We start from the raw sequence: 22,791 nt of genomic DNA, 5'->3' as shown, positions 1-22,791 counted from the left end.
TTTTACTGAGGGCTATAAACTTACAAATCGATACATTATATTTAAAGCCAGGCTAATAAGTATTACTCAGAGTAATTCCTAATTACTCTGCACCTTATAATTAGCTGTGCAGGACCCACCGGTGAGGCAGGCTGTGTGGCATGAGGGTGTTCCAGCCGAAGTCTACTCACAAACAGGCCGCCAGCCGCTCTTGGGGAGACACTGACCAGGGACAGACCTCGGCTCCCCTGAGCCTGGTGGGCTGGACTCTGACAAGGACTGGCTTTCACTGATTGGCTCCACAAGGGGCCCAGTGCGTATGAACTGTCACCCACACCCTAGAGTCAGAAAGACGGGGCTCCAGGAAAAATGTACTTGCCCAGAGGGAGTCAGGCTGGGTGTCAGCACCAAGGTGTCTGGCCCCGGAGATTCGAAACTGGAAAATTCTTGAATGTGTTAATATTGATATGAGCGGCCCAGGCCAGTCTACCTCCCCTGCCTTGGCAGAAGAGACTTAAATGCCAAGTAATTCCTGAGGTTGGGTACCAGTTACCCACCACAGAGAGAAGGGAAATGCCACCCACCCAGCATCACCAGTCACTCCTCTGTCTCCTGCAGGGAAGTAGGGCGAACTGCCCCATGGCCACAGCAGGCTGTTCTGTGGGAGCGGCTTTGTGCCCAGGGAGAAACATGAGGAAGTGAAGTTGAGGGGTGTACTTGGAATGACTGAGACCAGAGGAACTGAGCTTTGAAACTGAGCACTCAAATGACAGCCGCTTGTGGGAACCAGAGGCCACTGGCACGTTCCAGAACAGAAGTCTGAGATTTTGAGACAATCACAGTGACGGTGCAGGCCTGCCCAAGAAGCAGGTGTGCCCAGTTGAGCATCTTCACAAAGGAACCTTCTTTCCTGGCACCACTGCAACCAAATAAGTTGAATTCAAGGGTCCCCTGGTGGCCCAGGGATTAAGTCTCGGCGCCATCACTGCTGAGGACTGAGTTGATCCCAGGTCAGGGAGTGACCCACAGGGCACAGCAGACCTCTCCTGTCTCCCCACTGCTCCCCTCAGCAGAGGATTTCAATGAATCTGCTCCCCACCCTGTCTCTGGTGAATCCTCTCACCCCCACACCTCTGGTCTATACCCCATTTCTTTTACTAAATAAATAAATTCAAAAGAGTTGAACTCAATTCCAACTTCCCCAGAGCCCAACCCACTCCCAAAGAAATCAAAGAGAAGGAACCATAAAAATTTAATTTTAATGATACAGAAATAGTATATAGTACATTTCTTTCCACAGCAGCACTTCGTTCATCTCTAAAAAATTTAACAAAATTAAGGCTAAATCAGAGCAATCTGATAGTAAAGGGATATTTTATGTGGTGTTACTTTTAAAGAGTCTCCACAAATATAGGATGTTCTTCAGGCAAAAAATAAATACATAAATGTTGTACAGGATACCAGGTGTGGGAGACACAGCACAAAACTCACTCCTTGACACCAGCTGACTGCTAACTGCTGCTTCCCTAGGAAAATCCTAACGACATTTTAAAAAGCAATGTTTATGAGAAGCAGCTATGACTTTCTGGAGTTGAAGGCCCGCAGCACGACAAGCCACATTAGAAAACAAAACCAGAGGCAGTTCTCTTTCCCACATGATCTCTCTAGAAAAAAATGAACAGTGAAGGTGCAATGAATCATCTCAGAAGTTGGGATGCTCAAAGGACAACCCCTCCGTCCTGGCCCTTCCCCCAGGCTCTCCGAAGACATAAAGTCTATGGTAGAACCAACGAGGCATCCCCCTGGGAGAGGGGAACCCCTGTGGGGCCTGGGCACTCTGCTGAAGCCCTGGCGTTCATGAGGGGGCATTGGGGCGAAGGGCTGCCTGCCTTCCCACTTGTCCATCATCCTCGGCTGTGTTTGCTGGCCAGCTTTTTGCTGCTCTTGCTAATTCAGGAGAGGTCCCTCATCTGCTCTAGAATTTCAAATGAGTCTTTTTCTCTCTCCCTTCCCCAGCAATGATATGTCCAAAAGAGGACAGATAAGGCCTAGGTGCCGCTGCAGAAAGCCTCTCTAGAACCCCGGCCGCTGACGGGCCCCGTCCCAGGCACACAGGAGCCCACCTTCGGGGCCCCCCGGGTACACAGCAGCTTTACAGGGGGTTGCCTTCTCTCCTCCTCCTCCCCTCTCCTTCTCACCATAGTTTCCATCTATTTTAACAAGGACCTTTCCTTTATGAGAAGTTCTATTGGCTGAAGAAGCTTCACATAATTTAGTATCTTTTATCACATAGGAGTATATAGTGGAAAACAATACAAGCTTTAATTTTTCTGATCATTGTATTTTTCTACCTTTTAATCCCCTAGAAAATAAAATGGAAGGAAATTGTACAGGTATAGAACATCACTCATCCTCTCAAGATTAAAGTGCGTTCTAAACACAGCCTAGAGCCCCGGGAAACAGCAGGGGGAGGTGGGCCTGAGAACGGCCTTTCTGCTACAGATCCACACGCCCGATCTAGGACCACCTCAACCCCACGCTTATGGTGGGTCATTCACACGTTACATGGTATCATCCCGCGGCATAGAGGGAAAGGCTATGCTGAGTGGTCTTCAATGCAACTGACCGTCGGGTTCACCTGGCTGAGCTTTTCCCTAATAAATTCCTCCCTTTCAGGAAAAGGCAGACTCAGCAAATGTGGTCTCAAATGTGACATCCCAGCCCCCTCACGACAGAGCAGAAAGCTAAGGCCCCCACAGCCAGGCTGTCACGAAGGCTAACGGAGCAGGTGACAGAGAAAGGGCCGCAGCCAGGTGCATGGCTGGTCTGTTGCTAGGTGCAGGAGGTAAGTTGTGGGAGACAGAACCAGGAAGTCTTTCTCCTGGCACAATCCTGGGAATAATGCCCACTAGGTACATGTTGGTCGGCAGCCATTCCGCCACGCCTGTGTCCCTGCTCACGCCTGTCCACGATCCTCCAGGCAGACCAGGACCATCCAGCTGGACCCAAGACCCGCCGAAAGGAACTAACTAGGCGCTGGCAGGCCTGAAGGGGGCGGCAACATAGGCCCATGGCTCCATGGCTCCAGGGCAGACGCCCTGGCTCCCGGGTGTGCGGATGCCGTGAAAGTCTAAACGCAGCCGAGGGACGGCAGGAAGCCAGTCGCCTCCAACAGCGGGCACATCTGAGCTCTAAAAACTCAATGGTTCTGAGGAGATAATCGTTAGGGGCTTGAAGGCCCATCCTTGCCTGGGTTTCCTTTTTGTTTCAGCGTGTTCTCCTGGCCTTACACACATTCTTTTGTGGGTGGAATAAAACTCCTTTATAAAACCCACAGGGAAGGATGGAACACATTGCTGGCACGGTTGCTCTCCTCCCTCCCCACACAAACACATACACACAGACACACAAACAGCCCCACGCGTGCACACACACTTTGGGGATCACGACGGATTTTATTTTCTGTTTGCAGCTCTGAGTCATGAGTCACATTATAAATATGATCCTACTATACTGTCATCTTGACTGTAGGTAATAAACAGGGAAAAGAGAACCAAAGCGTTCAAGGTACCAACAAGAACATGTGAAAGAAAATTGAGGTGTAAATTTTAAGTAAATCTATAGGCACAGAGGCCACCCCTGGCATAAACCCAGGGTGCCCACGGGCTCCCAGGGAACAAGCAGGAGGCCCCCTATGGGCCACCCAGGGCCTCGGGAAAGGCCACGCCTGCACTGCACCACCACAGCTGGTCCCTACAGCCCCCTGCAGATAACACTAGAAGGAGGTGAAGTTCTACTCAGGGAAAAGTTCCTTAGAAATAACTCATGGGTGAGGCGGGCTGTCCCGGTGAGTCTCTGCCGTGAGGCAGGGGATCCCTGCAGACAGGTGGGGAGCTGGTGTGAACAGCCCTTCCTCAACTTGCATTTTGCTTTAATGCTCAAAGAAAAGGAACTGACGTCTCTTTTCTTTGTAACTCCAGTTGTCTTTTAAAATGCAGTCCTTCCTAGATAGACTGGACTTGGGGATGGTCAGCAAGGAGACCTCAGACATCCTGACTCCATCCTGTCCTTCCCAAGTGCTCAAGAGACTAGAGGTGAGGTCAGTCCTCAGCCCACAACTCTGGCTCCCAACCCATCTCAGCACCCCACCCAAGCAGCTAGGAGAATCTCATGGAAAATGCACATATTTTTCATTTCAAGAATGAAAAAAATTAGACGATGAAGGGGTTCCTGTAGCTTATTATACGATTTATGAAGCTAGTAAATACTATGAAGATGGAACGATAAAGTCGAAGGGTAAATGAGCCTAGCCAAAAAAAAAACAAAAACATTGCAGGCTTTATGAAGACCCTCGGCAGTTCGGTTGTCATTCACTCCTCTGTGAAGTCATATGTCGTGCGCATATGACCGCTTTCTGACTTCCGCATGGTTAACAATGACTTCCAGAAAGACATCACTACCAGAAAACAACACTCGGAACACACAACCCACAGCACATTAATAACCTACAGGGCTAGTCTACAACGGTACTGCGCTCTAGACACACGTTAGGCTACTAGCTAAGAAAACATCCATTTTCTAGTTCTTTAATCAGGGAATCAGGAGGAGGAGAAAGCTGCTGCTAACATGTCAATAAAAAAATCTGATTTGCAACTGTCACTTTCACAAGTGAAACTAAACTGAATTCAGTGTGTTGACTGACTGGTCAAACTTACGTCAGGGCTAGAGAGCCGTGTCTCTCTCTGGGAAACATTACTGAGTGACTCTACAAGTCAGATTTATTTTCTTACAGATTATATTTTTGTGTAGGAATGATTTATGTTTATCACCCCAATACTTTTATAAAACTGATTGCGCCCCACTGCAGAAAATAGGAGCCTTATAAAACCTGTTTGCTGATAGTTACCACTGCGAGTTGAAGACCTTCAGTTGCGGGATACATAACCCCCCAGAAAAATTACATCCAAAATGGACATTTTATGACAAAAGTCACTCAGTTATCTCAAAGCCAGAACCAATAGAGAACAACACCTCTCAGGGGGCTGAACTACTTCTCTGACTGCTACTGCAGAAACACGGGAAGCCAGGTAGAGACATGCAGGAATCAAGGCTACACAGGATTAAGAAACCAAACTCACAGCAACTTTAGTAACTGGGTTGAAAGTAGACGCTCAGGAAACCAAAATATTCCTTCCTCAAGGCAACTGTCAGCTACAAAGGAAAAATGATTTCATATTCTTGGTCCATAAAGAAGACACATTTATTTACATCCTCAGTGAACTCAGAAAGGCTTTACACTGTCACAATTAAAATTTTATGCTTCCAAAAATATATGATCAATGCACTTGACTTAAAGCTTCAGGTATTAATAACTTCATTTAGACTTTTTAAAAAAACCAACACAAACATACTTTCTAGAGTGCAAAATGCTTCTTATTAAATACTTCAGTAACACAAAAGCAAATTTGTTTTTTAAACACAGGAATCCTTTTCCGAAGGATCATCACCACAGAGACATCCATTGCCGGCAATGGACGTGGAAACAAAACCGCCAGCTTGGGGAAATGCAACGCTAACGCCTGCGCCCAGTCTCTGCTCCTGCACCAGGCGGCCCGTTTACTTGTACAGGCTCATGGTCGGACTCTGGTACATGCACATGTACGCGTCACAGAGGAGCCTCCGTGCACAGCTCTGGATCCTCCTGGAGTCCAAGGAGTGCAGGTCTTCCAGGGACATCTTCAAGTACTCGCCTACTTCCGGGCACGGGGTAACTTGAGGAATGTTGAAGCCATTCTGGCCACCTGTGGACAGGGAGAGGCTTCTGTCAGGGAGTGCCCAGGTGAGCCCCGCCCTCCAAGTCTTTTACCACCCTGTGATTTTTAGTGACTTTCCAGCTCTGAAAGGCCATTTTTTATTCCTCGTTTCTACAAGTTAAAGCCTCCTTTTAAGTAGGAACATTTTTCTCATTTCATAGTTTCTGAAGGATGCTGTAGCCGAAAGTGAATAAAATCAGTCAAGGACACAATGCTGAGCAAAAACCACGAGCTGCTTTCCAGGCGCCTTTGTCTGCAGCTCAGGGTGAGGCAATTACCCACCTGGTGCACAGTACGCTCGCTTCCCACTCCCACATCCCCCCGGACACCGCACCACTGGCATTTAGAGCAGATGCAGTGAAGTGAATACAAAAACTTGCGCAGTTGTTGAAGGTTTTACCTGTCTTGACACTGAATGAAGATACAGTAAGGTGTGCGTTCAGGGATTCCAGAAAGGGCCTTCCGGCTTCTCTAAGCATCTGAAACCCTCAGTGCTTGCATTTTACTGTTAAGCACAAACGTGAGGTGAAGTAGAGACACGCTGACAGACTGGGCCCTGTAGCACCCCGGAGAGTCTGAGCGCCCAGGAAAGGGGAGACCTTTCTGGTCCAGAGCTTGGTCTCTAGTCAGGAATTTGCCACACAGACCCATACAGGTTATGGGAGGGCGCGAGGGAGAGGCGAAAAGGGACATGAGGAGATGGGTGGAGGGGCGGGCAGTCCCTCACAGCCTTGCCCAGATTGACCCTGAGCTGCAAGCGGCACCGGCAAGACCACTTGGACCCGGACCCACAGAGTCCCAGCACATCACCCCGGCACAGCATGTGCGGCTGGGAATGAGTCGGGTCTAGAGAAAGGCCTGGAGGGCGCAGCACGTTTTCACCCCAGGAAGATGCACGTCACACTCAGAATAGGCTTGTTTTTCCAAAGAAGACACTTACTTCTCCTCTTAGTCTTTTCCTTAGGACCACAACACGGCAGAATCTAAAAACTCTTGATCACTGAAGTCAGAAAATCTGAGTTAAATACAAGCTACGTGACCTTAAACCTCAGCTTTAATAACAGAGAAATAAGGATCCTGCCCATCTCGAGAAGTAGGCACAAAGCCTTAATGGACTTTAAGGAGGGTGGAGCAGGCACTTATGATGTGGCCGTTAGGGCCTGTTGAGAAAATGAGCCTGAAATCAGACAAAGCTGAAAGTAAAACCTCCAGCCTTAAAATAAGAATTTGCGGATTGTTTTTTGTTAACAAAGAACATGCTCATGTCAAAAGATCACCATGTTATTCCTTAGTTTAGTAGTGGAGTTTAAATAAATTTCAAGACATCAGCCTGTCACCGAGCAATTCCCGAAAGGCTTTTCTCACAGAATTTCTTCTTACTCAGAACAGACTATTGCCCAGGGGCAGAGCAGGGTGTGGGGTTGGGGGTGAAGTCACAGAACTCAAGGACTCAGCCTTGACTAGACTACAAAGTGGGCAGTTCCACTCCATGCAAAAGTTGAAGAAAAGTTTTCAAAATACCATCCCAATCTGTAGGTTGCGCTTTTATTTTTGTGATCATTTCCTCCTAGGTACAAATGCCTAGGGCCTCCCTGGTGGCTTAGGGATTAAGTTCCAGTGCTATCACCACTGTGGCCTGAGTTCACTCCCTGGCCAGGGAGTGACCCACAGGGTGCAGCAGACCTCGCCTGTCTCCCCGCTGCTCCCCTCAGCAGTGTATTTCAGTATTTCTCCCTGTTCAGATCCCCACTCTGTCTCTGGTGAAGCCTGTCAACCCCTGCACCTCTGGCCTACACCCCAGTTCTTCTATTCTAAAAAATAGCTTTTTAGTCTGATGTCATCCTACTTTTCTGTTTTGTTCCCCTGGCCAAAGGGGTTACGACCCACAGGACATCATTGAAGTGATGTCCAAGTGCATCTCTGTGTTTTCTTTCAAGTGCTTTATGGCTTCGTATGTCCAAGTCTTTTACCCATTTTGAATTGATTTCTGTCCACAGAAGTAAGTGTGGGTCTAATTCCCTTTTGTGGCATGTGGCTCTCCATGGTCCCAGCACCATTTACTAAAAGGGCTTTCCCTTCTCCATTCTATGGTAATGGCACCTTTATCAAAGATGAACCGTCCAAATCACAAGTCTGATGAGGGCTGATTTCCCAAACACCTAAGTGCATGCACAATCCAAAAAAAAAAAAAAATAGACAACTCAATCAAAAAACAGGCAAAAACCTAAGAAGGCACTTCCTAAAGAAGACAATCAGATGGCCACAGGCACTAACAATTATTAGAAGGGAAGTAAAACTCAAAATCACAATCAGCCTTGTGAGGAAACCCTGTATCAAAAGGAATAGAAATATCAAATGTTGGCGAGGGTGTGGAGAAAAGAGGAACGCACATCTCCTGTTCGTGGACTGCAATTTGATTTAGCCTCTGTAGAAACAGCAAGAAGATACCCTAAAAAAAATAAAAGTGGAATCCCACCTGACCCAGCAACACCTCAGTTGGGTATCCACCCAAAGAACAGGAAAGCTTTACTGTGGAATGGTGCACACAAGCCAGTGTTCACAGCAGTGCCCACCCCAGCCAAGTCATGGAACCAGCCTCAGAGCCCAGCGAGAGTCGCGGAATGTAAACTCCATGGAATACTATGCAGCTGTTTAAAAGATGAACAAGTGTCCTTTTAGGATAAAACAATGAAGCCTAAGGTGATGGTGCTAAGTGAACTAAGTCAGGAAGTGAAAGACAGATTATTGGATGGTCTCACTTACTGTGGAATATAAACAACCCCAAACTCATATAATGGCAAAGCACAGCAAAAACAATCCTCAGACTCCATGAACAATACACTGGTGGTCACATGGGCCAGGAGGGCTGGAGGCACACAGGCAAAGGAGGAAGACAGGGCACTGGCACGGGCGTTTGGTGAAGGAGGTGGAGCATGTGCACGTATGGAGGTATGGTAGTGTCCCCCAAGGTTACACAGCTGTGTAAACATGAACAAAAACAGGACAGAGTAAACACAGTACCATCCCGATCAGCCATGCTGTCAAAGAAGAGCCAGGCGGAGTCATCTTTCCCATACTTCACAAAAGCCACGTAGTGGCTCGTCTCTATGCAGAGGACGGCAAACAGCTCCATCTTCTGGCAGGGGATGCAGCCGTGCCGCCAGTCCCAGTCAGGCAAGTCTTTGGGAAGCGACACCGGGTTATATTTGTGATTTAACCTCTTGGGATGAAGGTGGACCTAAAATGCAACAAGAAGAGAGCAGCATGAAGGAGCCAAACTCAAGGTTTCTGGTGAAAGGACTATTTACTCTGACTGAACGCATCCCTACAAGCAGCAAGCAAGTTCTTCACAGAAGTCCATCAAATAAACTCAGAAGAGGTATAAATAACACCACTTAATTATACAAAAGTTACTTTAATTACGAATCGTTACTTATTTTCCCAGAACCTCCTTCCCTCTGAGCCCTTCTTTGGAATCTCAGAGACCTCAGTTTGGTTATCAATATCTGTTGGCTTTTCATTATTTTGCCTTGCTATTTCGCCTGTTTTGATTCCTTATTTTACTCATGTATGTGAACCCACCTACGTGTCTATCTTTCTGACTGACTTTGCTCCACACAGTTGTCTTAAACTCCTTCCGTTCTGCTGTGAGCCTTCATTCTGCTGCATGGGTCAGCCGCAGCTTCTGCATGTCCAGTCCTCTCAGTGGGCATGCAGGCTGCGTGCATGCTGGCTATTCTAAGTCATGCTGCAATATACCTGAGGTGGCACCCTATTTTTTGAATTAATGGTTTCGTGTTCTTTGGACAGATCCCCAACAGTGGATGTGTTGGATCATATGGTATTTTAATTATGAATTTTTAACTTTTGGAAACCTGAAATCGATTTCTAACTACAAAGAATTTACTGTTTCTCCAGAGCACACCCATTAAGCGAACCCAGACTTACTTGTGTGTTGCAGGTTTTACAGAACTGTTTGATTTTCCCGGCCGAGATGTCTGGGTCATCATAGCACTCTCTGCACTCATACATGGCCAGCCCTCCACATATCCGGCACTGCCTCGGGGCTATGTGGGAGAAGGGAGCAGAGTTCACAGGTCTTTAAAAATACATTCTTTCATTAAAAAGATCTTTTAAGTTAAGCTTTAAGAAGGACAATGCTAGAATTGGACTTGCAGTGGTGAACTTAATGTAGCAGATACACGATTCCCAGTGATAGATATTGAAACTTATATGTTATAATGAACACCGCCTTATATAAAAAAGTATTATTAAGACCAGAAACAAAGGAGTAATACTCATAAACACAAAGTCCCTCCATGAATTCAGGATATTGCTAAAGACATTTTCTCTGAATGACAGTTTTTTTCAAAATAATAGTCTAGGGGACTTTTACCTAATTACAACGTATGTACTGATAAAATTTCAAAAGTTAAGGAAAGTAGAAAGCAAACTGAGAGCATCCACGATTTCAGCTAACAGGAGATCACCTGCTAAATTGGATTATCTGATTTTAAAAATTAACTTTACATCAGCATATTCACATAACACTGTAAGTTCCTCTTGTAGAAAGCAATAACTTACTTTTTCACTTAACATTATATCACGGCCTCTTTCGTACACATAGGCCTTTAAACATGAATCCTAATGGCAGTACTGTGGCTACACAAACACACCACAATTCATTTAATTACTCTCTTCTTGAGAAAGCATAGTATCTAACTTCTTACTTATATTACATTAGACATATCTGCATATGAAATTATATATGTCTGAACACTTTCAAAGAATAAATTCCTAGTGCTGAAATTACTGGCTGTCTACTCTTTGATACCAAATTACCTTCCAGAAGAATTGTATTCCTTCTGACTTTTTAATCACAATGAATGAGAATGACCTGACAGACTATTTCTGAAATTAGAACAAATGATAATATCTTATACTTACTGTCTTCAAGTAAATCTGTTATATTTAGTTCCAGAGAAGGAAAAATTTTTTTAAAAAGTTTAAAGTCTTTTCCAAATCGAGGCATCTGAATAATCAGACACGATGGTGCCTACAGAAAAGATACATATTTTTAGAATCAAAGTGCCAAAAAAAAATGTCCCTATGAAATTGAAAATGTCCCTATGCACCAAACTGTGATTTCTCCACCACGCTGAGGCCTGTCAAACTGAACCTGGAGGTGGAGGCAGAACATTAAGGCAGGGCCCCGGTGTCCACCGGTCTTCACACCAGGCCACAGCACAGACACACCAGGGCAGAGGCCAGGGCACACGAGGGCAGGGGAAGGGACACACCGGGCCATAGGGCCATGGGGAGAGAGATACACCAGGCCACGGGCAGGACACAGCAGGCCACGGGCAGGGACACCCCGGGTCCCGGGCAGGGACACACCAGGCCGGGACACACCAGGCCATGGACAGGGACACACCAGGCCATGGGCCGGGCATCCTCATCTCAACAATGTGGTGAATATCTAGAGTGACAGCCCATGCTGAGTTTATACTTAAGACATTTGCTTATTTACTCTGGAAAATTATTTTTGCAACTATGGTGAAGGAATTGTGATCACTGACAAGTATTCCTTATGCTTCAACAAATAAACAATTGCAGCTAATAAAGTTTTACTAAAACATTCCTTCAGAAAAAAAAATACAATAAAACTAAGCCACATGTTAAGATCATGAAAGTCAAGACTAAAAGAAATACAATTTTATCGCTTATTCACTAATAAACCAACTAAGTAAATTACCGAAAGAAGAAAAGTGAACATTTCCTTTGTGATCTGTTTGGATAATATGCTTGGGTAAAATGACAAACATACTTTAACCTAAGTTAAATTAATATTTGTTACATTTTAACACGTTTAAAAAATCGTAAATCTTCACTGGTTTTAAGTAAATGCTTTCAAGTTAAATTTTAGCCTGGTATTTTCTTTGGCACCGAAACCTGAAAACCTCCATCTCTACTATTAGGTTTTCTCTACAAGGACAAAGTTGAAATTTTTTTAATTTGTATTTTGCTAACACTTTGTGTTGCTAACTATTCTCAGTGGGTTAAAAGTAATAGCTTTTGAATCTACGAATAGTTTAAAGAATCCTAAGGGCTTTCACATAAAATACAATAAATAATTATCACTAACCTCAGCAAATTTCAGGTTACTGTTGATAAAAGACCACTCTAATAACTGCTGAATGGTAGGAACTCCAACTTTCTCATTTTTTTCCATAAAAATTTGATAGAAGTAACAATCTTGTACTTTTTGACCTGCTGACCTAAAAACACACAAAAATGCACATAATTTATTTATGAAATGTTTAAATCAAAAAGTGAGGCTGTTCTAGTCGTATTTAAGAACAGAAATTAAGGGAGCTACTTTGGATATTCAGAACAACAGAGAATAATAATTTAGATTAAATAATGTACCTGTGACTAAGACCTTAAAAATGGTTTCTTGTTTTAGCTTTCATATTGAACAATTCCCTTCATGATCAGGAAAAAAAAAAATAATGGAATAACAACACCTGTAGTTAAGTAGTACTGTGTGGGCAGTATTAATCAGAAGGTAAAGTTACTTGGTTCAGCTTCACCAAATCTAGAAAGCACCAAACTACAGTTAATGCTTAAGACAGGGCAATAAAATTTTATATACTTGACTGCCACAGATTCTTCAAGATCTTCCAGAACAAACTTGTTTCTAAAAGGAAAGCCCTGAAGTTGGGAGACACTCACTCCCCAGCCAGTCAAAAGCAAAAGCACAGTGAGGCTGAGAGCCAGGCTCCCACCTGGGTTTTTCCAGATGAAAAACAAAAGCGACTTTCTTCTCCCCAGCCGCTGCTCCAGCTCCCACAGCACGTATTTTAGCATCACCTTTCCTCCCTGTGTTACAGGCTGAGTTACAAGACCCTGCAGTGTTACATGTAGCTAATTCTGTTTTTGAACTTTGTTCGGTTCTGTGGCTCCAGAGCTCTAATTTTATACTAGCACCGCTGCTTAATGTCTATTGCTTTACCTTTATAGCTTATAATAGAACTCTTAAAAAATGCAATCTTTCACCCATTTCATCTTGTAGAGAACACTAAAATCACTGAGTTCCAAAAACAAACAAACAAACAAAATCAAGATCTTGGTTAGGTACAGATTATTTTATATAAGATAATGTTTAAGTTATTTAATCTTCCCACCTGGAATGCATTCTTTTGCAGGAATTAATCAAGCCATCGCTTAGTCTTACACAAGTCTTTTAAAAAACCAAGTTCAATAAATCGATTTCTTGGCATTTTATACTTTCATGAAGTATGAGATTATCCTTTTCATATCTGCTAGATGGTATACAAGAAATTCTACTAATTCTACTGACTTCTCTATGGTTATTTTCTACATGGCCAAATTGCAAATTCGGTTGTTAATTCTAACAGCTTCTAAACAACTTCTCTAAGATTTTCTAGGGATACTTATGGCTGTGACATCTTTGAAAAGAGAACAAGGAGTATTGTTATCCTGTCTACACGTCTCCCCTCCTCATCCATCAATACTACGGTGGCATCAAACAACAGCACTAAGACAGAGATGAGGAAAGCCATGTGTCTGCTGACTGGCTTTTAGGGAAATGAATACTATACCAGCAAGATTCTCAGCACAGGGGTGGGGAACATGGACTATGGTGGCAGACTGTGGGTGCCCTGGTGTGGCTGTGGGGCAAGTGACAGGCATCTGAGGACCTGTGTTTCTATGCCTCTGAGTCATGTACAGTGTTTCACACAACGTAATATGATCCAAAAAAAGGAGAGAGAAAGGGAGAGATTTTCAACAGAGAGGCCCAGGTTAAAGTACAAAACCTTCAGCATGCAGACTATGAACATTCAAAACTATTTGGAAAATACAACCAACCAGAAAACCTTGCTAAGAACTTAACTGCATTCAATGCAAGGAGCATCCACTCGAGCCAGGATCAAGAGGGGCAGGGACTGGGTTACAGAGGTGGGAACAAAAAAGCTAATTTAAGACTAAATGAATTTTTTTGAGTGGTGGGTAAACAAAAACAGTGTTTTCATGGTGTTTGATTTGATTAGAGTATAAGATTCTCTTAAAGGATTTGTTCATTTAAATTCCAGAACTATTTATGTACCATCTTGTTAAAAATTATTTGCAATAGTATTTATTACCAGGATTAAAAGTAAAAGCACAAATTTACATTGGATTCATTCTTCAAGTTGAATATGACACTATGGAGAGCAACTACAATTTGCACTATAGGAACCTAATATACTACAATCCCTACACAAATACAAAATTGAGTAATCACCACAAAATAACTTTTACTGAATGACGGTCATGAAATGAGGGCTATTTTTCCAATGTTTCTGCAACAATTTAAAAGTTACCTTATTTTTAGCAATGGCTCTACCCTTAAAATATGATGAAACAGGATATTTAAGAATTCCTCAGGATCTAGAAGAAAATTAAAATTCAAGTAAGTCGCAGACAAAATTTTTAAATCATTCTCCTTATTACTAATAACAGTCAAATTTCTATACTGAATTTGATCTCATAATAATATTATTTCACTTAAAAGTGCTCAAGTTTTCTCTAACAAAAATACAAAAGATATTTAAAGTTATGTCACAACTTTGCTACTTCATTGCATTTGGTAAGGTATAATCACTCAAATATTGTGGCACAATTTTAATTTCTCTCAGGGGACTTAAGGTAAGTGGAATAAAACCTGTAGTATGACTTTGACAATTTTTCTGCTAAACAATCATCAAGCCTCAAAACATCACACTGGTTACAAGATGGTTCTGACATTGTCAAAGTCAGGTCTGAGTCTCAGAGTACATCCATTAGCTATGAGGAGATTTAAACAACTTCTCGACCCACAGACATGGCCCTAGTCCACCATCTTTTAACTTCCTTTATAACAGGAAAAGTTATGGGAAAGAATGTGGGTGACTTTCTGCAACCCTTCATCACTGAAGGGAACAATTTCAAATACCAGTGCTTGGTGGAAAGGGGAGAATTTTTTTATATAGTCAGTTAATGTGCTGCTTCAGCCACCTCCATGAGGGGATTTAGAAGAAAGGAAGAAGGTATTTACAAAGAGCAATGTGTTCACGCTTACAAGAAATGTCTAATTTAAAAGGAAGTCCCTCAGAGGACAGGGATGTCCATTTCAGTCAATGACTAGCATGTGCTTTCAAAGTGGCTTTAGAACATGGACCGTAAATTAAGACAGTCACCTTTTTCTTCAGAGGTAAATCCTGATGCAGCCTCAACTTTTTCAAGTATTTTCCTCAGTTTCATAATCTTTGTTGCACACACATATCCATATCTATGTTAGTAAAAAACAATTAATACTGGCTACATGTTGAATTAAGATGACACATTTTGATAATTACACATTGTTTATAGAAATCCACTCTTAAATCAACATTCTAGACAATTATTTTGAAAAATACAAGTATAGATTTCTTGAGACTTGAAAATCTAGAATCAGAACTATCTCAGGTACTACTATGGCCTAAAAATAACTGTCATATACTAACATACACACACAAAAATCTCTTAAATTCATGATGATTGTTTTTTAATATCATTTGCTTAGTAAATTAAATCATTTCCTTTAATAAAGGACTTTCAATTTTAAAACAGAAAATACATTTTGAGGAAGCGTCTTTAATATTTAGGAATGAATAAGCACCAGGGGGTTGGGAAGGGTGGTAAGGTTGATAACTGAAAAATCTGCAGTCACACTTATCATCACCATGTGACATCATCCCTAATTTTTATCTGAATGAGGACACATTCACTAGATTTATGCCCAATTCTTGACAGAATTCTAATTCTAAAAATGGCTTCAGAAGAGACTTTAGAGCTCATCATGAGGTTAAAAAGATGACAAGGAGAACTAGTTCATTTTATATCCATTTTGACAAAATATTTATTTATTTTGAGGTATAGGCCAGAGGTGCAGGGAGTGAAAGGATTCCGCAAAGACAGAGTGGGGAGCAGAACAGGTGGATTTAATGAGATACACTGCTGAGGGGAGCAGCGGGTGAAACAGGAGGCAGGGTCTGCTGTGCTCTGTGTGGGTCACTCCCTGGCTGGGAATCAAACTCAGGCCACGGTGCTAGCGATGAGACTTAACCTCTAGGCCACCAAGGAGGCCCCTTATATCCATTTTTTTTTTTTTTTACATTGACCATTCATTCACTAAATCTCTATAGTCAACATATAGTGAGCACCTTCCACAGTAATCACACCTGTAGCCACTGGGAATACTAAAAATATAAAATAAAAACAGGGTTTCTTGCCTTTGAGATGCTTGAGATGGAGAAAGCAGAGATTTCACATAAAACCAGTCAGCTAAAACCCAGTTATGAATGAGAAGACACAATGAATTTTGATAACAACAGAGCATCCAACAGTTCCTTACTGTGGATAGAGTCTGGCTAAGCATGACTTTTTAGGTGGCTGGACAATGTGCAAGAATGCCTCAAGGTTAAAGAAACATTTTGCTGATACTTCATCAAGATAACTAATTTTTGCTTGATTCTTATGAAATAAAAGCAAAATTTATATTAATTACTGTTTCAAAAACCAGCAAAACAGGACACAACCTACTTACATTCTTAGCGGATTAACAATTTCTGTCCTCAGTAACTCTTGAGTTTCACTATAATATTCCACATCATGCTTTTCTTTAGGTCTGAGTAACACAGTGTCCAGGACAGAACTAAAAGCAAACAAGCTGCAAGATAAAAAGATTGTTGGCATCATGCAGTAAGAATTATTTTCACAAAACAGACTTCTAAGAGAATACAAAATGAACAAAGGCAGCCTCGAGAATAAGTGACATATAAATCAGTGTATTTCACGAACACAGGTATCTGAGCTCTGACTTTCTTTAAATTCCAAGTCACCTGTGAGTGATTAACAGGGCAACTTGCCGATATCAGACAGAATAAGAAAATATCCGGTTGATAGGAGTTTTCACCAGGCTACCAAAAGAACATTATATCAAGTCTGCTAAGCTTGCTTTTGTCAACACGTCTGAGAGACTAAAAGTTTTTAACCAAAAAGATGGCACACTACATTTATTCTTTCCCCTAATTAAAAAATCTTAACATTTCATTATCTTCCAAATTTCTATGTAGACTGTACAGAGCTGGCGGGTTACGCTCAATTTAACTAGCAGTACACTGGGGCCGATCTTCAGAGTGCAAGATTTCTTGCCCTGTTAAGTTGTACCACTTTAGAATATACACACATGCATATACATATACACGTGTGTGCATGTGTGCGCACATATGTGTATACACACGCACATATATATATATACACACACAAGGGCAACTCTGCTTCTACTCAAAACAATTCTTTAAAATAAAGTCATTTGTGATTGCTTCCACCCAGTGAAAGAGACACACCAAGTTCTGTTATTCAATAGGTGCACAAAGACACGGGCACTTATCCTCTTCAGTCATATGATTCCCCAGATACCGTCAGAATATTTGATCTATGCGTGACACTATCATTCACCTCTTTCTCATCTCATTATTTTTAACTCCTAATTCCCTGCACTGCTGTTCTATATCAAGTTTCTGGATACAGGCACACGAGACAATATTCAACAGCAGATTCTTTCACAGGTGCACCCATCCTTGGCCTCAAAGCCCTCTACAGTTACCGCATTAGTTTTAAACTTACCAGAACAGAGTCGAATCTAAGTAACAAGAATTGTAATGACCTTGGATACCTTTCTTCTTTCCAATCATTATCTCTAGACCTTCTTTTTCCATTTTTGGTGGAGTATTTTCTTCAACTACTTCACTTAAGTAGCCACCAAATGCTCAAAAAAAGGGAAAAAAATTCAATTATTACAATATGGCTTCCCATACATATTTATTTCTTCATATCAAAATAAATTTTTGTATTTTGATGCAAAATTTGCCTCTTAACAAAGTTAAACATAGATTTGGGCTCATTGTTGAATAACTTGGCTTATGAAAAAACACAACTGCTAATTTCCACCTCATTTCCCCCATCATTTAAAAAATATACCGTTAAGTAATGAGCAGAAGACCATCTACCAAGTAAAACATTTCTCTCCAAATATTTTATTACGTGCCTGAATATGTTTCAAGTTGGAAAAGAAAACAAAAACTCCAAAGTACTTCTTCAACTGCAATGAAACACGATGTTCATAAAATGGTTTTCTTCCTGCGACCTGCTTAACCCTCAACATGCTTCACCACTCTCATCCAGAGCTGGCAAGGCCTGGCATTGAAACATCGCCCCTGGCAGAAATGGTGAGATCTGAGCTTTCCACTCAGTCAGCAGCTATGCTTTCTACAATGCTGAGTCTTGGCAAGACGTGCTTATTCGTGTACCTAGTCACCAAGAGGGAAGTCGGTACCCCCAAAAGCCTTTCAGTTTCTACTTCCTGTGCTACTGAAATATCTATAACCCACAGGAACAGAAAGTAAATCCCACTATGTTCACTTTTTCTGTCTCACACACCTTTTCTTCCTAGTCCTTTGGTCAGTGTCCCCTTGCAGGAGAACTGTCACTTTCTGATATGCCAAATGACACTATGTACTGACTGAAAAGCCTGATAACATTGGCAGGAACATACATCTTCACCGCCACCCAGTGCCAATGGCTATTGCCTACGACGCGTGATTCCAGGTCAGTGAGTAAGTGAGAGACACCCAAGTACCTAGAGAGTTACAGCGCTCGATCTGATTGGGGACGGGCTGCAGCGACGCGAACCTCGAGTCTGGCCTGCAGCTCTTCAGCTTGACGAAAAGCGCCTTCTTTAGGGCACAGGTGAAATACCGGGTGCCCCTAAAGGTTCCGTCCGTACAGCCGGCACATTCGTCTTCCTGGAAAAGAGATGCTTCCATGTGCATTGTTCTGTTTTGCAAAGACAGCTACGAGCAACCACGTTTTCTAACCCTTGCGTCGCGTGTACCCTTCTCGGGATTCCATCTGCATTGCTGAGAGGCCACTAGGAAAGTGGGACTGACCAGTCAGTACTACAGTCTCCCTCAAACTTTAGTAACAAATTCCTTAGCCCAACACAAAGGTGTCATTGTATTTCCTCTCAGAACGTCACTTAAACCTCCCCGATTCACTGATTTTTCTTACATTTCCACAAATGTTATAACTAGGGATGAGGAGTAGTAAACGACCCCTCAGAATAGCACCATATGCAAACAAACAGAAATATGTTCAGATAAAAGCTAAATGTCCCAGATTCTCCTTTCTTGACTGCGAAACGCCGAATAACATACTTTCCTAATCACCAAAGGAAACTCTCTCCCTGTTCCAAGAATCTCAAAAGATCTCTAAAACAGCAGTCAGTGTTAAAGCGAATGATATAAATATTAGAACTGATGGGAGAACAGAGGTTGAAGGGGGAGAAAGGCTGGTAACAGATTTGTTTTTCTTCCTCTATTCTGTTCATTTTAACAAGCCTAAATATATTAGCCTAAAGGTCTATCTCACTCCTTGAACACAAACCAATTAACATTAGAAGCCAGTGATCAGAGGCTTAATCGATAAGGAAACCAGGCAGCCAGCAACTTCTCTGAGGAGACTTGTGTGACAATTCCAGCAAGTGGAAGAGAAAGGGAGGAATCTGCACAAACCCCCTGAGAGGAGAGAGTCACAACTTGTAGGTTAAATTCAATTACCAGTTCGAGTCCAGCTAGCACTTCATTCAGTCCAGGCGGCTGACCAATCCAACGGATCACCCCGTAGAAAGGGGGGTTCTCTTTGACTTCAGCCAGAGAGCCCACTTCCAGGCCGTGGGAGTTACTGGAAGATACCGGCAGGGGCGGGCTCTCCTGGACAGGCGCATTGTTCAGCTCTCCCATCACAGACTGAACTGACAGAGAAAGCGGGCTGTGGCCAATGCTTCCATTGCTGCTGGGCAGCTTTGTCAGACTGAATGGCAGAGAGTGAAACCTGTTCTCACTGGGCAGTGAGTTCATGGAAGGAGGCTGCGGTGGTGGTGAAGCTTGCCTGAAGTCTGGTGACAGTTCTGTAAGCGATTTTGCAGGGTCCTCAGCAACTATAAAAAATGATCCTTAATTAGAGAAATTTATTTAAGAATACTCTAAATGAATAAACACACCTAATCCAATTGTCGCTTCACCTTTCTAGAGGGAGTCTCATAAGCATGTCAAGCTTGGTATCCCAAACATGTTCTTATTCTCCTCCCCACCTCTCAGCCCGTGGCTCACCTCAGAGCTTTGGCCCTCACTCTTTCTACTGCCTGGAATGCCCTTCCCGAGCTCTTTCTCTGGCAGATTTATTCACATCGTCCAGATCATAAAACATATCCTTCTCCCCAAAGATGTTCCCAAACCACTCGATGGCAGCTGGCATCCACGTGCTGCTGTCCCCATGGCCAATTCCTTCACTGCACAGTCTCGTCTGGGCATCCGTCTGGCACACCACGGGGTGCACACGCCGGGAGGACAGCACTTTAATCTGTCTCAGTCAAAGCCACAGCGCTTGGTACAGCCACTTCAAGTAAGTGGTACCAACAGTATAAGAAAGCACACAGTTTCCTTTTCAAATAAGGGACAAAATGAATGAAATGTAGAGAAGAGGTTTTCAAATGTCTAAATAAATTAGTCATAGAAAGAAAGGTATTTTTACAACTCAATTATTTCTATTTTCTAATTTAAGAATGAATTTTATTACATTATATGTCTCAACCTAGGTCTTGTAGAATCACTATTCTTCCATGAAATTACTATACAACATTAGACCAGGATATTCTAGAACACAGAAATGTTCATTAGGAATACAGCACATACAGGGCATACCCTGACAATATTATCCAGGTTATGAAAGCTATCATTGTACTGGCTTCCTCTCCTTAGAAAGCTGTCAGCAGCCATGAAAAGCACCCATCCATGCACTCATGATGGCAGAGCTAGAGAGAGGCTGTCCCCAGCCCCCAGGGTGGCCCCTGTGCACACCCAGAGGCCAGCCAGCTGTGGGCACAAAACAGGGACTGATCACTCTTGATGATTCAGGGTGAACAAAGAAAAGAATAAACCAGAAGAAATCATGTCCCAGAACCAAGGTAAGGTGGTTTTTTTTTTTTTTTTTTTACTTTTAACTAGAGTAGTTTAAAGAGGTCAAGAAAGGCTCAGACAGAAACCTTTGCCTTGATTCTAGAGATCTTCTACCCTAACCAGACCCAGCTCAAGGAACAGAACAAGCATTAATACATTTTCTAAATGTTTATTAATCCTAATAGAAACTGTATATAATATTTTAACTCAAGAATATTAATAAAGAAAAAGACTGTTTCCAAAGCTACAAATATTAGTTAATAAGCCATTTCTTTCTGGTGAGTTAAAAGGAGAGAATTATTACAAAGAACACTAAGATTTCAGATTACCTTCATCAATGTACCAAGTATTTTTTGATTTGGGTTGTGGCTGTGAGTCAATAGAAGACCCATTTAAGGTATAAAATAATTCAGATCTGTTTCTATTTCCAGGGTCTGAGGTAGATCCTATGGAATAAGAAAGTTCCTTTTACAAATAAAGTCAATATTGTATGAAAATTTTTAATGAGATATATCAATATACATATGATTTAGCATCTGTTTATACAAGTGATAAATGTATCCAACACAACATATTTTATTATTGTTTTCAGCTTTTAAAAATTTGTGGCCATTTTGGCAATGTCAAAAAGATTCTTCAGTCTAAGAATCAACATAAGAGGAAAGCAGGTGTAAGTTTAAAGAAAGGCCTGCTTTTTCTTCTTTTTAGTGAACTGCTTTAAAAGTTATTTCATGTACTATGGCTCACATTCAAATGTCAAACTTATCATTCCCCAATTTAATCTGATGAAGTTACTGGTCCACAAATTTAACCTAATGTTTAAAAACAGTCCTTTCAGAAGAAGGTAATCTTCAAATGTTATACACAAATGAACGTATAAGTTAAGTTTAAAAGATTTGAGATTTGAATATGTTGGAATTTTTGGTCATCATATTCCTTGCTTCTCCCTTGAAAAGACAAAGCAGTATCATTATTTATATTTTCGTTTTATCAACTTATAAAAGCAGAGCTAGGTCGCAGACCGTTTAGGAACTACCTTGTGTCAGCATAGAGGACAAAAGCGGAGAGAAGCAAGCTCTCCAGAACCCACAGAGACCCGATTTCCTATCCCATTTAAAGCAGACAGTTCTATAGTTTACACTGGGAAGGAAGTTCTGCAAGCAAGTAACACAAATGGCTTAAGAAAGTCTTCAGGCTACTCTAAGTGCACGAGAGTGGCAAGTTTGAGCTCTTCTATCTAGATCTAGGGATCGACCTAAATTTACGCATACACAGCTCACAAACCCTATGAAATGCCTAGTCTCCCTTGGGCCGATGCCACCTCTTGAAGAACAGTACTCCATAACATAAGCTGAAACCGAAACCCGGGCCCCACGGTGCGGACTGCACCCAAGATAGGCTCTTCCCCGAAGCTAAGCAGCTGGAGCCCTTGGGAAAGCAGTGAGGGTACGGGGCTAGAAGTCGCGCCTACGAGTAGCACCCAGGCCGCCCTGCGGAACCCAGGAAAGGTCGCTACACTGACGCGCAGCTCGGCCCTCTTTATTTGCGCCACATAGACTGGCCCAATGGGGTGTGAGCGCAATGAACCAATGGCGTTCACCAGCTCCTCAGTTAATTATTCGGCGGCAGATGAGCTTATTGGTCCCTAAGTGGCCCAATCAGTCACTTAGGACTGAAAATGGTCCAATCAGGCAACTCTCCGAGGGTGGGACTCTGAAAGAGGGCTTAAAGCTGCGCCCGGCTGCTCCCAGACGCACAGGTCTAGGCTAGTCCCTGTTGGCCCTGTGGGCCCCTGAGGCAGCTCTCTGAGGCAGGCAGCGCTCTGAGGCAGGCAGCGCTCTGAGGCAGGCAGCGCTCTGAGGCAGGCAGCGCTCTGAGGCAGGCAGCGCTCTGAGGCA

The 22,791-nt window shown here is 42.7% G+C and overlaps 1 protein-coding gene across 4 annotated transcripts in view; it reads right to left on the bottom strand.

The window, feature by feature from the left end:
• Positions 1 to 1,247: 1,247 nt before the first annotated feature.
• Positions 1,248 to 22,791, bottom strand: part of CYLD (cylindromatosis (turban tumor syndrome)) — a 42,947-nt gene continuing 21,403 nt past the window's right edge. For 2 of the 4 annotated variants that reach the window (XM_012733196.1, XM_012733197.1), the window contains 11 exons: positions 19,496 to 19,875; positions 18,517 to 18,682; positions 17,505 to 17,646; positions 16,423 to 16,545; positions 15,035 to 15,126; positions 14,180 to 14,246; positions 11,938 to 12,070; positions 10,740 to 10,848; positions 9,741 to 9,859; positions 8,814 to 9,030; positions 1,248 to 5,780 (listed from right to left, as the gene is read on the bottom strand). In XM_012733196.1, the coding sequence (XP_012588650.1) occupies positions 5,596 to 5,780; positions 8,814 to 9,030; positions 9,741 to 9,859; positions 10,740 to 10,848; positions 11,938 to 12,070; positions 14,180 to 14,246; positions 15,035 to 15,126; positions 16,423 to 16,545; positions 17,505 to 17,646; positions 18,517 to 18,682; positions 19,496 to 19,875 (1,733 nt within the window). In that variant the 3' untranslated portion in view covers positions 1,248 to 5,595. Of the gene's footprint in view, positions 5,781 to 8,813; positions 9,031 to 9,740; positions 9,860 to 10,739; positions 10,849 to 11,937; positions 12,071 to 14,179; positions 14,247 to 15,034; positions 15,127 to 16,422; positions 16,546 to 17,504; positions 17,647 to 18,516; positions 18,683 to 19,495; positions 19,876 to 21,222; positions 21,340 to 22,791 lie in introns of all 4 variants that reach the window. The other 2 variants (XM_012733195.1, XM_004693563.2) reach the window with 2 other exon arrangements.

Source organism: Condylura cristata, unplaced genomic scaffold (assembly GCF_000260355.1).
Source record: "Condylura cristata isolate star-nosed mole 26May11 unplaced genomic scaffold, ConCri1.0 scaffold00039, whole genome shotgun sequence".
Classification (NCBI taxonomy): Eukaryota; Metazoa; Chordata; class Mammalia; order Eulipotyphla; family Talpidae; genus Condylura; species Condylura cristata.
Note: the sequence above shows the minus strand (reverse complement) of the source record. Positions and strands in the feature narration are given on the sequence as shown.